This window comes from Poecilia reticulata, linkage group LG10 (genome assembly GCF_000633615.1).
Source record: "Poecilia reticulata strain Guanapo linkage group LG10, Guppy_female_1.0+MT, whole genome shotgun sequence".
Taxonomy (NCBI): Eukaryota; Metazoa; Chordata; class Actinopteri; order Cyprinodontiformes; family Poeciliidae; genus Poecilia; species Poecilia reticulata.
The window spans coordinates 12,750,280-12,764,626 of record NC_024340.1 but is presented as its reverse complement, the minus strand read 5'-3'; the positions used below and the strand labels follow the sequence as shown (position 1 = coordinate 12,764,626).

The 14,347-nt window shown below is 42.3% G+C and overlaps 1 protein-coding gene across 2 annotated transcripts; it reads left to right on the top strand.

The window, feature by feature from the left end:
* Positions 1 to 4,032: 4,032 nt before the first annotated feature.
* Positions 4,033 to 13,963, top strand: LOC103471176 (SLAIN motif-containing protein-like). Of its 2 annotated transcripts, XM_008420014.2 has the most exons (9): positions 4,034 to 4,342; positions 4,661 to 5,337; positions 8,014 to 8,150; positions 8,721 to 8,840; positions 10,110 to 10,250; positions 10,356 to 10,685; positions 10,810 to 10,953; positions 12,570 to 12,867; positions 12,952 to 13,963. In XM_008420014.2, the coding sequence occupies exons 2-9, from the start codon at positions 4,670 to 4,672 to the stop codon at positions 13,004 to 13,006; spliced, it is 1,893 nt and encodes a 630-aa protein (XP_008418236.1). In that variant the 5' UTR covers positions 4,034 to 4,342; positions 4,661 to 4,669; the 3' UTR covers positions 13,007 to 13,963. The 2 variants fall into 2 exon arrangements, with proteins under 2 accessions (XP_008418237.1, XP_008418236.1); XM_008420015.2 differs by lacking the exon at positions 10,810 to 10,953 and having other exon boundaries at positions 4,033 to 4,342.
* Positions 13,964 to 14,347: the final 384 nt, after the last annotated feature.

Here is a 14,347-nt window from a genome sequence, read left to right as displayed (position 1 = left end):
CAGCTGTTTTTTGTTAGACTCCCCCTAGTGGTCTGGAGCACTTCCGTTTTAGGCACTTTTTGTTAGCTGCATTTCATTTGTGGCTGTAGTCTTTTTTGTTTGCATCTCTTTTTTTGTTTGCTGCATTCACTTTTGTTTGCGTCTCATTTTTTGTTTGCTGCATTTTATTTGGGCTTGTAGTCTTTTGTTTGCGTCTCTTTTTTGTTTGCTGCATTAGCTTTTTGTTTGCGTCTCTTTTTTGTTTGCTGCATTCACTTTTGTTTGCGTCTCATTTTTTGTTTGCATCTCTTTTTGTTTGCTGCATTTTATTTGGGCTTGTAGTCTTTTGTTTGCGTCTCTTTTTTGTTTGCTGCATTAGCTTTTTGTTTGCGTCTCTTTTTTTGTTTGCTGAATTTCATTTGTTTGCGTCTCGTTTTTTGTTTTCAKCTTTTGTTTGCTGCATTTCATTTGGTTGCATCTCTTTTTTGTTTGCATCTTTTTTTCTGTTGCTGCGCATTTGCACCTGTCGGCCACCGTATTCTTTTGCAAAACTAACAATARTCTAAATTCTTTTTTATCTTTAGATCACAGAATGATGGTCAGACATTCTTGAGGACYTTTTGGCACCACGCAGAATCCATGGGTCCATCAACTGCAGCAAGTCATCCAGGTCCTGAAGAGGCCTCAGGMTACTATAGATCAGAGGTGGCAAACCTGCGGCTCTTTGATACCAACATYTCCCACACTCATTGAAGGCAGCACTGACAAAAGCAGCATATCGTGCAGGGTGTGAAATTTTAAGCTAGTGCTACAAGTCTGCAATAGTTGTCGGAGAGGTTGAGAGACTTAAGATCAGGGGTGGTGAACCAGTTCAGCATTAAGAGCCAAATAAACCTAATTATCACCACAAAGAGCCTCACGATAATTTCAAGATAAGCTTTATACCACATAGCTAGCTGAAACAGCTTTTTCAGCTAGCTATGTGTCCCTAATGCTTAGTGGGACACCTGACAGTGTTCTTTTTTTTTTTTTTTTACAAGTGGCTTTAGATTTATAACTGTTTGAACACAACTCTTTCACATGTGTCAGTGAAAACGACAGTCACATAAATACAGAGACCTGTTGAGGAAAGCTGCCATGGAAACAGATTTTATTCCTAAATGATTCAGCTTCCGTCTATCTATCGCCTAACCAAAAATGGCATYGAGTCATTCTCTTTTYTCTACTCAGGATTCATGTTTTGAATCCTGAAAACATATGCCAACTGAGACAGGTGACTTCTACAGTGCTTGTTTTTTTCCTCTCCTGGATCAGTCCTTGATGATCTACAGCAATAATTTTGGTATAGCCTTTGCTACAAAGGTTCAGAATTTGCTCCTTGTTTTCTGTTCTCCATCCTGCTCACACAGGTAGGATGGAGTACTAAGAAATAATCCTTTCTAGGGTGACGTCAAAGACTTGTTTTTTATTGGTTCTTGAACCTACTTGGAAGATAATGTGTTGCTTTTTTAAGATAGATTAACTCATTCACAGCCTTAAGATGGTTCTATCTAAACATTTTCTCAATTTTAAAGGTCTAGAAGCAATCAGGCCAGAGCTATGTGGTCAAAGATGTCTTGCTGAGGTTTGAGGACAGAGAGGAWGGAGGACRCTGCTTTGAGATGGYTGAAAAGTAACAGTAATTCAAATAGCCACACTGTCCACCAAAATTGGATACTAAAATATCAGAACAATGTTGTCTGACCTGATTTGTCTCCATTTTAGCTGTACCATTCAAATGGTAGGGTCAGAATATGCTGTAAAAAACATCAAAGTATGATGTCAGTCCAGAATTTCTTCTGTTGTGTCAACAGTACAGGCTGGACGCAGTGATGTGAGAGTATGGGGAAWATATTCTTGGCACTCTTAGGACCTCTTTTGGGTTATTTTTCAGACAATACAAATGATATAAAAAAAAACATTTCTGTCACTAATGATTTGTAATTGGGCAATAAACAACTGCTTATGCCCTATTTAATCATAATGGCAAAAGAAAATACCCAGATGATGCTAAAGAAAAGTTTTCAAATGTGGACAGTTTGATCTGCACACTCAGAAATGGTCATCAACATTAGCCATCCTTGTTGCTTGTAATTAGAACATGCGTATAAAAAGAGAGTTTCTGTGCTCAACACAAAACCATTCATGTCTCATCCAGTGCTGCACTGAGGTTACTGGAGAAGACAGCTCAAGAATTAACAAGAGGGTGGATTCTGCCAGGATACGTACATTTATTAGCAAAAACACATTTTAAGACAACACCTCAATCCCACTGCTCCTTGGCATGTTTTCCAAGGAAGCAGAAAGAGAACTGTGGAAGTCCACCAGGTCTTATTCCCTCTTTCTTTCACTTTTATTTCAAGATGAAAGTGCCATGCCTATTTTCTTTAGACAATTTAGTGCAAAACACCGTGGGGATATCCAGTCATCGTGCAATTCAGCAAGGATACAGAAAAGCCCAAAGATATTTTGGTCTGAAATGTATATATCAGTCTTTCTGCATGGAGTTTGCATGTTCTCCCTGGGCATGTGTGGGTTTTCTCCGGGTACTCCGGTTTCCTCCCACAGTCCAAAAACATGACTGTTAGGTTAATTGGCCTCTCCAAATTGCCCCTAGGTGTGAGTATGTGTGTGCATGGTTGTTTGTCCTGTGTGTCTCTGTGTTGCCCTGCGACAGACTGGCGACCTGTCCAGGGTGTACCCCGCCTCTCGCCCGAAACGTTAGCTGGAGATGGGCACCAGCAACCCTCCCGACCCCATTAAGGGACAAGGGTGCAAGAAAATGGATGGATGGATGTATATATCAGTCCCAGATCAAAAGCTAAAGTGAGAGCCATTATCCACAGTGAAACAAGTCCTTTACTGACAATGATAAGAGGCCACTCAGAGCAGATAAAGTCATTACACTAAATTCAACATAAAGAGATGATAGTTTTCTGAAACACTCAGCAAAAGCTACTTTTTAGAAGCAAGTCCTGCGGTTTGATGAAACTAAAATGTATTTGTTTGTGTTTAGTCATAATTACCATTGCTACATTTAAGGTAAAAAGGGGGAWGCTTGCAATTCTGAGAACGCCAGCACAATTGTATGAGGTGTTGGAACCATCATGTCACAAGGCTGTTTTGTAGAAGGAGGGACAAAAAATATATAGACATATTGAAACAATATCTTAAGATATCAGCTAGAAAGTTAAAGCATAGATTAAAATGGGTCTTCTGAATGCATAGTGACAGATGTGGCTTAAGGACAATCAAGAGTTCCCATCAAAAAAGGCTGACTTCAGTTCATAAAAAATAGGCAGAGCTGAAAATGTGCATGTAAACAAGGCAGCTTATGAAACTGACATGGTTATACCAGTTCTGTCAGTAGGAATAAACCATAGATCAAGGGTCATACACTTGAAAATGCAAAACTGCATGTAAACTTCTGAACTTGATGCTAAATTATACTATTTTAAATGACTCACTTATTGTTGAACATTATAAGTAGAAATAATTTCTGTTATTTTTAACTGATTGAATGACCACTGTGTATTTGAGTGTCTATCTGGTTACACGCCCATAATATTTGCACAAACACCTGTAACTATAAGAAAGGGTGTGTACACTTTGAGAATCATATTTATTAATTGAACTTTTGGATCCCAGCGTGAGTTGTTGGTGTAGAGAGTTCCTAAATTCTTGTCCCGAAATCTAAATTAAATTTCAAAGTGAATCTTGGTACACATTTTTTGTTTTATTAAAAGGCAAAAATGGGTAAAAGACAAACAGATAAGCACAGCAACTTTTGTTTTGTCTGAAACCTATTCCAATTAGCTAAATAGCGACGATTTCATAAGTCGATTTTTTTTTTTCCATCACTGTTATTTGTGAGCCAGCAGCGGGCACACCAAAAGACATATTCTGTCCCCTACAGTTGGAAACGTTGTTTGACACAGCGACACATGGCGGCTTTCACTGTGCATTACAAGTGTCTTACTGCAGTGCGAGGTTCTCCCATAGAGGGCGCTAACCAACAGGATAAGTCGAAGGGGGAGGGGCGAATGATGCTCCGCTGCAGGTCTGCTCAACTGAACTGGGCTAACTAATTCCATCATCAAGCTAGTTAGCAGCTGTGCGATGCGCTCACCAACAACAGAAGATGGACTAGCCGCTTTCCCCGCTTCACTGTTTGGACAGCCGCTTTCGGTCCGCGGGTCGTTTTCTCGTGGYTGTAATTAGCGTCTCCATTCATGCGGTCCCCGGTGCTGCTGTGGAGGGTTTGAGCTCTGAGTGGCGGGAGGCTCAGTCACCAGCTCGCAGGGACRGCACGGCTGAATCACCGGTAAGGTTCTGTTGTTGTTAGCATGCATGCAAGCATTTAGGCAGGGAGAGGTTTTTTTTTTTTTTTTTGTCTCGGTTGCAACACAATGTCGCAGTTTTAGGCTAATAATTAGCTTATACAGCCTCTACTAACTCATCTGGGGCAATGACATTAGGATAAGATAAGTGGAAACGCAAGCTAAGACCGATGGATGTACATGTGAATAGCGTGTTTATATKTGAGCTAGTGTGCTGGGTGAATACGTTTTTATGTAACGGAAAGAGGCAGAATTATGAAGCGCTTGTGTCATGTAGCATGTGTTACGGTGTCTCCCAACAGAGTAGCAGCATGGTGGTCCCGGACAGTTCCGGTGTGGTCCCGGAGCCCGATAACGGCAGGCCCACCGGCCTCACGGAGAGCTCCGATCCCGTGTGTGAAGAGGCCGAGGAGAGGGGTCATGACCTGGCTGGAGTGGAGCTGGAGGAGGTGCGGAAGCTGCAAGAGCTGGTTAGAAGGCTAGAGGTCCAGAATGAGACGCTGCGCAACAGGGGAGCCAAGACTGTTATCCCCAGAGGAGCCAATAGCAACCTGAGTGCCGCTGACAACGTCAACAAGAGGCTGACCTGTGATCAGGTCAGGGTGGACCACAGTGGAGAACCGGGCAGCACAGATTGCAAGCTGTCACCCCCTCAGGACAACAACAGCTGTGGGGAAGATATGTCCCCTCTGCCCGTGATCAGCAGGCTGGAAGACGGGAACGACGACGATGAGGAGGAGGAGGACAGGCTGGAAGAGGAAGATCTGGGTCCGTGTGGGGGCTTTCTTACTCTGACATGTAGAAACGGCAGCGAACGGTCTCAGGGGCAAAGCCAGACCCCYGAGAGCCCCTCTCAGGAGAGCTACGAGTCAGAGACGCTCACAGAGAGTGACTCAGGTGTGGACCAAACTGCGCTGGATGAGGTGGATGTCCTAGATTTGGAAGATGAKTGTTTGGAGGTAGAGGACGAGGACAGCTGGTAGGTCCCATTTTCTCTCTTGTGTTATCTATCTTTTCTAGTTATGCAAAGAAGGCACAGTTAACGGTTCACTTCATAATGTCTGCGTGCATGTGTGTAAAGGAGGCCCCTTCAGCCACATGAGTCATTTGTACCTTTCCATTTGATCGCTGGATTGTGAAGTGTGAAACTCCCCCACAGGGCAGAAACTAGGCAGCATCTGGATGCATAGAAAAGCTCAGTCCTGCACAACATCAAACTGGTGCCTTCTTTCTGAACTCATGCAGCTCAGACAGCTATATCTGTAATTTAGAAGATAAGACGAGCAAAAAAAAAAAAAAAGAATTGTGCTTGACATGTTATGGTGAGCATAATTTTACCTAAAATATATGCGTTTCTCAATGTATCTCCTCAAAATAAGTAAAAGCAGTTTCAGGAAACACAATTGCTGTTGTTGTTGGCTTGATTTGACACAAATAGCTTCAATCTCATTATTATTATAATTAATCATTATGCTTCAGACAATCTGATACAACTGATGCTTGTTTACCCTTCAATCTTAMACTACATGAAGAATGGTCAGCAACATGCTAGTCATGACTCTTCCACATGGTAACAATGGTCTTCCTGATCCAATAGAGCTTGACAGCCTAACCACTCAGCTTATTTTTTTTCTTCAGCTTCACGTTATTAGCCATACCATATGGGCTTTGTGAGGTTATCATCGCCAAAACATGGGGTAATCCTCATTGCAGCATAATCTGATCTGCCCTGGATGTTGGCGTATGGCTAAACTGCTTTGCGCTGGATTGCGCAGCATGTGATCTGAGGTGCCCCCCCGCCCTACGTGTGGCAAGACTGTTTTGTTCTGGGTATATTTTTTTATTTTTTTTATTTCTGAGTGATTAATTAGATGCCCCACATTTAAAGATACTGTGTTTTATTGATGGGTGCATTGTAGCGCCAAAGGAGATGTTTATCTTTGCATTTCCTTGCAAAGATGTTCATAACCTCTTAAACGTTTCCACATTTTGTCTGGTTTCAACCACAATAGTCGTATGTTTTTTTTGTACGTCATGTGGCACAACTACACAGCTTTCCCAATAATTATGAAGTTAAAAGAAAATTAATGACTAACAATCTAAAAAGTGTGGTGTGCATTTGCTCTCAAAGCTTTTCAGAACCACCTAATGTTGCTAATACAACTGCAAATCTTTTTCACATAGAGATTTAACTTTTTACCCTGAAGCTCAGTCTTATTGTTTAGATTTAAAGCATTCTGTTGAAGTTCTGGTTGTATGTTTTGGGTCAATTTCCTGCTCATATCTGAACCTCCAGTCTTTTCCAGCCTCGTATAGATGGGTTTTTTTTTTTTCCAGGATTATCCCATGTTTTGCTTCATAAACGTTGTCACCTGTTTCTCTGCCATCCTGCTGAGGAACCTACAGCAGGATGCTCCCACCACCATGTTTCCATTGAACCCAGTGTGTTCAGGGTGATGTGCAGTGTTTGTCATATGCCACCTTACTGTTTTGTATGTAGGGGAGAAATTGCAGTTGGACAGAACATCTTCCACATGGTACTGCTCTTCCAGATTCACAGGGGGTCTCTATTTTTTTCTGTGGCTAATATTTCCTGGTAGGTCTCGCAATGTGATATTATGTAACCTGAATCTAAAAATATAAATGTCTGACTCTCTTTAGGATTCTTATTTCCCCCCTGGGGGTGATTGTCTACCTCTTTGACATTGATTATAGCTTTATGATTCTGGGTGCTAATGTGACACAAATGGGCCTCAAACTTTCAATTCTGTCACATGTTTTGCTGAGAAGCCTTTTGAAAAGATATGGTAGTTATGTGGCAGGTGAAGCACCTCCTACGTCATCCATGTTTTCCTTGTGTTTTGACATTGTAATCGGCACAAAAACTCGCCTAACCCTTTCCGCATGGGTTTAGCATTTGATGTGGTTTCGATTTCTTCGTCTTCTAAATCCCCCGCTAACATCTCACCTGGCAACCAGTGTGAATTCATAGAGCGTTGTTGCAGAACAGTATGAGAGCAGTTTCTGCTGCCACCTCCCGCTCTATGTCCCCTACCCGCCTTCCCCAGCTCTCTGGCAGGGTGTGTGACCTGAATATTGCTCCCCGCATTGTTGCTCGCTCCACTGGGAAACGGGACCTTTTGTGTTTGCCTAATGGGAAGATGATTTGCTGTTGATTTCTACAGAACCAGTCTATCCAGCGTTGCTTTGTGTATCTTAACTGAAAAGATCGGCCCGTGTGATCGTCGCCACTTCAAAGCTCACACAGACTTCACGGCCGTTTGCCGTCGCCGGAGCAACAGTAGACACCACAGAAGAAGTGCCCACAAGCAGCCATGGAAATCTGTGGCTGATGTCTCCTGAATGGAGGTTTTCTCAGCCTTTGAATTGATCAATCATCCACCCAGACAGCACATTTGAAAAAGTCTCGGACTATAAAAGAAGGGCGTCCAGTCTTTTTGTTACAGGATGCGTTTGCTTTTTGCTTTCAAACAAGTTCCTTGGTCATTAAACCCCTTAGTGACTTGTTGATCGACTTGTTGCTTTGATTTTCTGCTGTGAAGTCGTGACAAGAAGGTTGCTCTCATTTCTTCTGTTCCTACCTGCGGTTTTCCACAGGCGTAACCCTTCGTCCCGTGTGTTTTCTCTTGCACAGGTTGTACGTTTCTCCAAGAAAGCAAGTGGCAGAGCAAGGTCCGGACTCGCCGCTGAAGTGGTGTCGGCAGGCCCTCGACCATCGCAGCCCGGAGACGGAAATGGCTTGCCGGACACTGATCAATCGTTTGGACCAGAGTACGCTTTTAGCACAAAACATGCATAATGTTTTACTGCAACAAATCCAATCTAAGGAATTTTTATTTGTATTTTTTTTTTTAAGGAAATGAAATTTCAGCACATTTCCTGCTCCTCCTTACTTACAGCTCACCTCTCCGAGACATCTGCACGAATCGGTCTGTTTGAGCTCTGTGGCGAAGTCTGAATGGTGCCATTCAGTGCGGATGATCCACTTTTGTTGCGCGGATAGAAAGTTTGCATCTGATCCAACAGACCGCATTCATTATTTATCACATGCTCGGCGTCGGCTTCCTGCGAGCTGCAGGACCTGAACAACAAAGCCATTCACACCACATCCCAACAACTGCATACAGTCATGGGTTAGATTGGATTACCTTCCCCCCTGTTCCCAGGGCTGCTCTCCATTTAAAACGGCATCAACCTGATAGCAAAGACTGTAGACTTAATCATTTAAGCAAGCACGCGCGTTTTATGTGTTAATCCAATACTTTCAGCCTGCTTTTTCAGACTTGACGTCATTCTCCATTCATGTCGGGTACCTGATCTGTCCTGTCCTGTTGCCCGCAGCGTCTCGATGGAGAACCATGTACTGCAGCCCGTCAGAGGGAGGCTCGACTAGCTCTGGCCTGATCTCTCCTGGGTACCACAAAACGACTAACAAATCCGTACTAACCTGTGGCAGCTCAGGTATGGCATGACATTAACGCACTGCTTCTTCGGTGGGAATAATGTTGATGACATTCACAGTTTACACGTGCGAGTTAAAAAGTGTCGGCTTTTGAGGAGCCACACTTTGACCCTGTGCATGTTGTTGACCTGCTTTACTTTGGGTTTCCCAGCTCTGCAAACCGTTTTCCAAAATCTTTTGCATTTTTTCTTTTTTTTTTTTTTTGACTGATTTCTAGTTTCTGCCTGGCAGCGATTTGTTTTCTCATCCACACAGGAAGCTACACAAATAAGGAGATTCTTAAATATGTATTTGTCATTTGTACGTTAGTGCCACAACTTTTTTTTAATCTGCACCCCAGACAAAAAACATCAGAAGTAAAAGTATTGATGTGTTTTTCATAGCCACATGCTATTTTATTGCATTATGATTAAATTTTATATGGCCGTCTAAAAATTCTTACTTTTTTTGTTTACATTTACTTCTAATTTTCCAACTGGAGAAATTTAAACATGATTTAGTTTAGAGTCTGATTTCATTTCCTATAGTTTTTTTCCCCCCAAATATCTACAGTATTGATGTTTCTCAACTTTTCCAAATAACAGGTTTTTGGTTCAACTTGAACATGCCTGGTCAAAGTGATCTGGTCCTGCTTAGTCTGAGATCTTTTACATAACATGTTTTGCATTTGTCTTAATCTGTTATTTGTCAGCCAGGGGACCTCATGAGGAGATTAATCTTTCTAGAGTAATGCTGCCTTGCAAAAACAGAGTGAAATCTGGAGAGCTTTAACTTGCAGCGCCTTGCAAAGGTCATACATTTTATCATGTTACAACTACACGCTTCAGTGTGTTTTATAGGATCCCTTTTTCTTCTGTTTTACATTTATGTTCTAATTGCTTGTTGTGCATTGACAGGATATGAAGACTTTTACAAGGCACTGTAAACAAAGCAAGACAGTAAAATTTTGTAACGTTTTACACCGACTTCCTGCTTCTGTGTTGTGCAAATCATTCTGTGAAGTGATTTTTGTTTTTGGAAGTTTGTGTGCAAACAGGGAAAGTACCCAGGATGTCTTCACAACATCAACAAAGGATTTATTTTTTTCAAATTACAGATTGTTTCGTGTACAAATGATGTGTTGTGCTATACCACTGTTTGCTTTTTTTTATGTTGATTTTTGCATTTTTTATTTATTTATTTTTTTACTCACCATAATATTAGAATCTCAGCATCATTATGTAGCATTTAGTTTTTGCTGTAACAGGTATCACTGTCTATTATTACAGCTGTCCCCAGCATGCATTCAGCCCTGAGCTCCCAATCCTCTATAGACAGCGAACTCAGCACCTCGGATGACTCCATCTCGATGGGCTACAAGCTACAGGATCTCACTGACGTGCAGATCATGGCTCGCCTGCAGGAAGAGAGTAAGTTATAAGTTAGTGTGTCAAACAGAGTTGTTGGCGCTTCCTCTGCATCGCTTCTGTGCGGGCAGTTTTTTGCTTCGGTGTGACGTCTTCTTTGTGCGACAGGTCTCAGGCAGGATTACGCTTCCAGCTCAGCCTCCGCGTCTCGCCGCAGCTCCACGACGTCTTTGCAGTCCCTGCGCCGCGGCGGTACGTACAGCGACCAGGAGTTTGACACGTACAGCCTGGAGGACGAAGAGGACGAGCTGTCGTCGGCTCCCCAGCGCCGGCATCGCTTTACCCCGTCGCCGCTGGGCTCGCCTCGCTGCCTCTCTCCCTCCACCTCCAACCACGGGCAGGAGTACAGCAGTCGACTCGGGGCGCCGCGCGCGAGAGCGCCCAGGCGTTCTCTGCAGGGTCCCAGCGCGGAGCTGCTCAAATTCGCCAAGAGTGAAGGTAGGCTAAAGCTTTGGCAAGGAGTTACCGTCGTGTGCGAGGCCGGGAATATAGTCCCGGGAAGGTTGCTGTAGTTTAAAATCAGGTTTATTCCTGTTGTTGAATACATTTTGTATGGTTGCAGAGGAGTTGAGACACAGCATGCCTAACCTGGCCCCCCGTACCAGCCTACGTTCCCTGGAGGCAGTCAGGAACAGCCGCAGCATGGAGGCTAACCTCCAGAGCTCTGGCAACCGCATGTCCCACCTGACCCGCTCCCCCTCCACAGGTAACCCCACCCTCCTTACCCGCTTCCCTCACTCCTAAAGTATAACTTTCCACCGCCTCCTGATGTGTGCATGGCCACAAGAGTGCTAAGACAAAAGGACAGGAGGATTCATCTGCAGTATGTTTGGACCTTTGTGTGCCAGGGAGTATGATTGGATCTTTTTTTTCCTGAGGCATCTCAAAAAAGATCCACTCATTTTTTTTTTTGTAAATCTTGTTAATTAATGTGTTAATTAAGCACATTAATTAACATAATTCTTGTTAATTAACGTGCTTAAAGATATCAATATTTCCAAGAATCATTAAATATAAAGAAAGAGATCCCTGGTAGATTAATTATTACAAATTTGAGGGTATTAACAAAGACGTAGCAGGCCTGTTTGCATTTATCCGTCTAACATGGCATCACATCTTGCACAACAAATTTTGTGCATGCTCGCATCACATCGCAGTGCGGATGCTAAGATAAGCAGCCCTCATCATGAGCAATGATGGTGCCAGCACTTTCGCCTGCCAGTAGTTATGCAACACTGCAGAGCTGCTGTCATGTTTTCAATAGAAATATTGAAACAAAAATAATCCTGGCTAAAACTTGTAGTCACAGTTAATATTTTATTTAAGACATTATTTGCCACAGCTGGATTAACACGTGCATGATGCAACTCTCAAACAGTTGCACAAGCATCTAAGATGCTTCTCTCTCTTCCTCCTTCTTGGCCATTTGCATTTATTTTTCTTTTACTTATCCAGAACTGCTCCTCGAAAGCTTGTGTGCAACTTCCAGACGACACAGGAGTCTCACTTACACTGCCTCCCAAAAGTATTCATACGATTTCATTTTGTAACATTTGTCCTGTTAAAACAACAGACTTTAATTGTTGGGACTTTATGTCATAGGTCAACACAAGGTGCATAAATGAGAAGTGAGGAACAAATTATTAATTTTTGCTGAATTAAACTTGTCATGATATGTTCTTTGTTTTTTTTTTTGATGTAAACAACAGTCGAACAAGGCTATAAATGTTAAGTGTTTGACGGTTAATTCAGAATACTTCCTCCTATAGAAATACACTGATAACTGTTTAAACAATCATCATAATGCAACTCTTTTGATCTCCTAACATGAATAAGGGGGAAAAAAACAGGATCCGTGGTAACTCCGGAGGAGCTTCAGGGACCCTTTGCTCATGTTTGTCAGTCTTTTGACAGGAGAACTATTGGTCATGCATTTCACAAATGTGGCCTTTATAGAAAAGACACAAGATGAAACCCATCCGAAGTTACATTTGCAGTTTGTAAAAAGCCATGAAAAACAGGTCGGATGAAACCAAGATTGAACTTTATTGCTGTTTGTTGCAAATACTGCACAAGCCCTCAAGAAAAACAGGTGGAGGCTGGAAACTGGGACAGAGGATCAGCTTCCAACAGAATTGCCTCCCTAATCATACAGCTTGAGCAAATATTCCAAAAAAAACAAACAAACATTGAAGCCAGAAAAGTTCAATCACATAGATAGCTTTGCAGGGATTATACATTCTCTTTGTCCTCAGTTTGTCTAAAATATCAATAAACTGCACATGTCCAGCCTGTGTTGAAACCTTTGCTGTCCTGCTTAAGGTATGGCTTGTAGTCGTCTGCGGAGCAACGGTCAGTCTCCGCTCACGTTGCGAACTCCGGTCAAAGCCGTCAACCCCGTGGGCTCCATGTCAGCCGGTCGTCAGTCCCCCAGAGGTCTCCCAGTCATCCAGTCGCTTCCTGTGGCAGGCGGTCGCCGGGTCCAGTCTCCGGGATCCGTGAATGGAGGAAGCTACGTACCCGGGAGGGCCTCGGTTGGGGGAGGAAGGCCTGCGGTGGGGCGGGGTCAGGCTGTGTCATCGATCTCCGCAAGAAGCAAACTCACCCAGCCTCCCAGGAGGTCAGTGATGAGGATATGGCAGAGAATTTAATTTTACGCTTGTCTAAGTATAAATGGAGACTAACCTTTCATTTATTTTGACAGGTCTTTGGGAATGACTAAAATCTCTGATGAATCCTGGAAAGACGGCTGCTACTGAGTACTTCCCGTCTTTGAGGATGCTGGAACACTAACCCGACTTTTCCTGTATCTGAAGAAGCTCAGCCACTGTGTCCCTAAATGAGTCTCAGAACCTCTAGGTCCTTCATTTCAGGCTGGATCCCTGGACTGCACTGGATTTGTAGTTAATCTCCTTCCTTTGCATGATACATTGTCAACCCACACATAGAGACAGAGAGAGGATGGATGTGTAGAACGACGTGGAGTTGCACAGGCACACTCCGTTAGTTACGTGGACCAACTCTGGATTTCCTACAAAAAAAACAAACAAAAAAAATCTATATATATGTTTGTGTCAATTTGACATATTTTTCTATGGTGTTTTTGAGAAACTGCTGGAATTTTAGGGGTCTTATTTCTGCACTGTTGCTGTAATTGAAATGAAGACAATAAAAATGAAGATATTGCTGGTTTGTACATTTGATTAACTAGATGAAAGTACAGTGTTGCATGCTGGGTTTTGTTGTTTTACCCTTTTGCTCTTCAACAGTCTTCTCATCGTTGTCTTAACTGCAATATGACAAATCTTCCATGTGTTTCAACAATGATCTGTGGAAACTTACAAATGTTTGAGTGACTTGTGAATTGTGTCGTGTTTGTGTTCTGCTACATGCCTACACAGCAGTGCAACTCTTCTCAACCACACTGCCCTTATTAATATCTGAAAAAAAAACCATATAGTTTGTGCCAAGGTGCATTAAAGCTGGAACTCTTTCATTCTATGAACAATTGAAGGTACTGAACACGACTGAACTTCACAGGCATTTTTACTGCATATCTGAAGGTGAATTGAAGGCCTGCTTTTTGTAAAACACTGTATTAAAAAAAATGTTTATGCACAGAGGCCTCGTGCCTTAGTCAGCTATGCACCCTCATGAAGAGTGCCTCTGAAATTTGGGAGCTGTGATGAAAATGAATAAACTTGACCCTGAAGTAAGTGTTTTCCTGGTTATTTTAGGCTTTATTTGCCAAAAATAAGTTTTAAACCACAAGCTACTTGTTTACTCTGCAGTTTATTAATGAACGATAGTAGCAGTTGCAGTTACAACAAAAGTCTAGCTCATTTATAGAGCATATTTATAAAAAACAAACTTGATGTGCACAAATGAGTTCGAAGCTTAGAGACTTGAGCTTCAAACTTAAGTCTCTAAGCTTAAGTTAGAGACTTAAGCTTAGAGATCAGGCAGTTGTTTTTTTTCTATTTATAAAAGTAAGTTTACTGTAGTGCAAAATATGAAAATAGTTTATGGAAGAATTTAATTAGCGTGTTTAGCTAAAATAATAAGATCATAAAGAGAACTGGTGTAACTTGAGTTAGGTT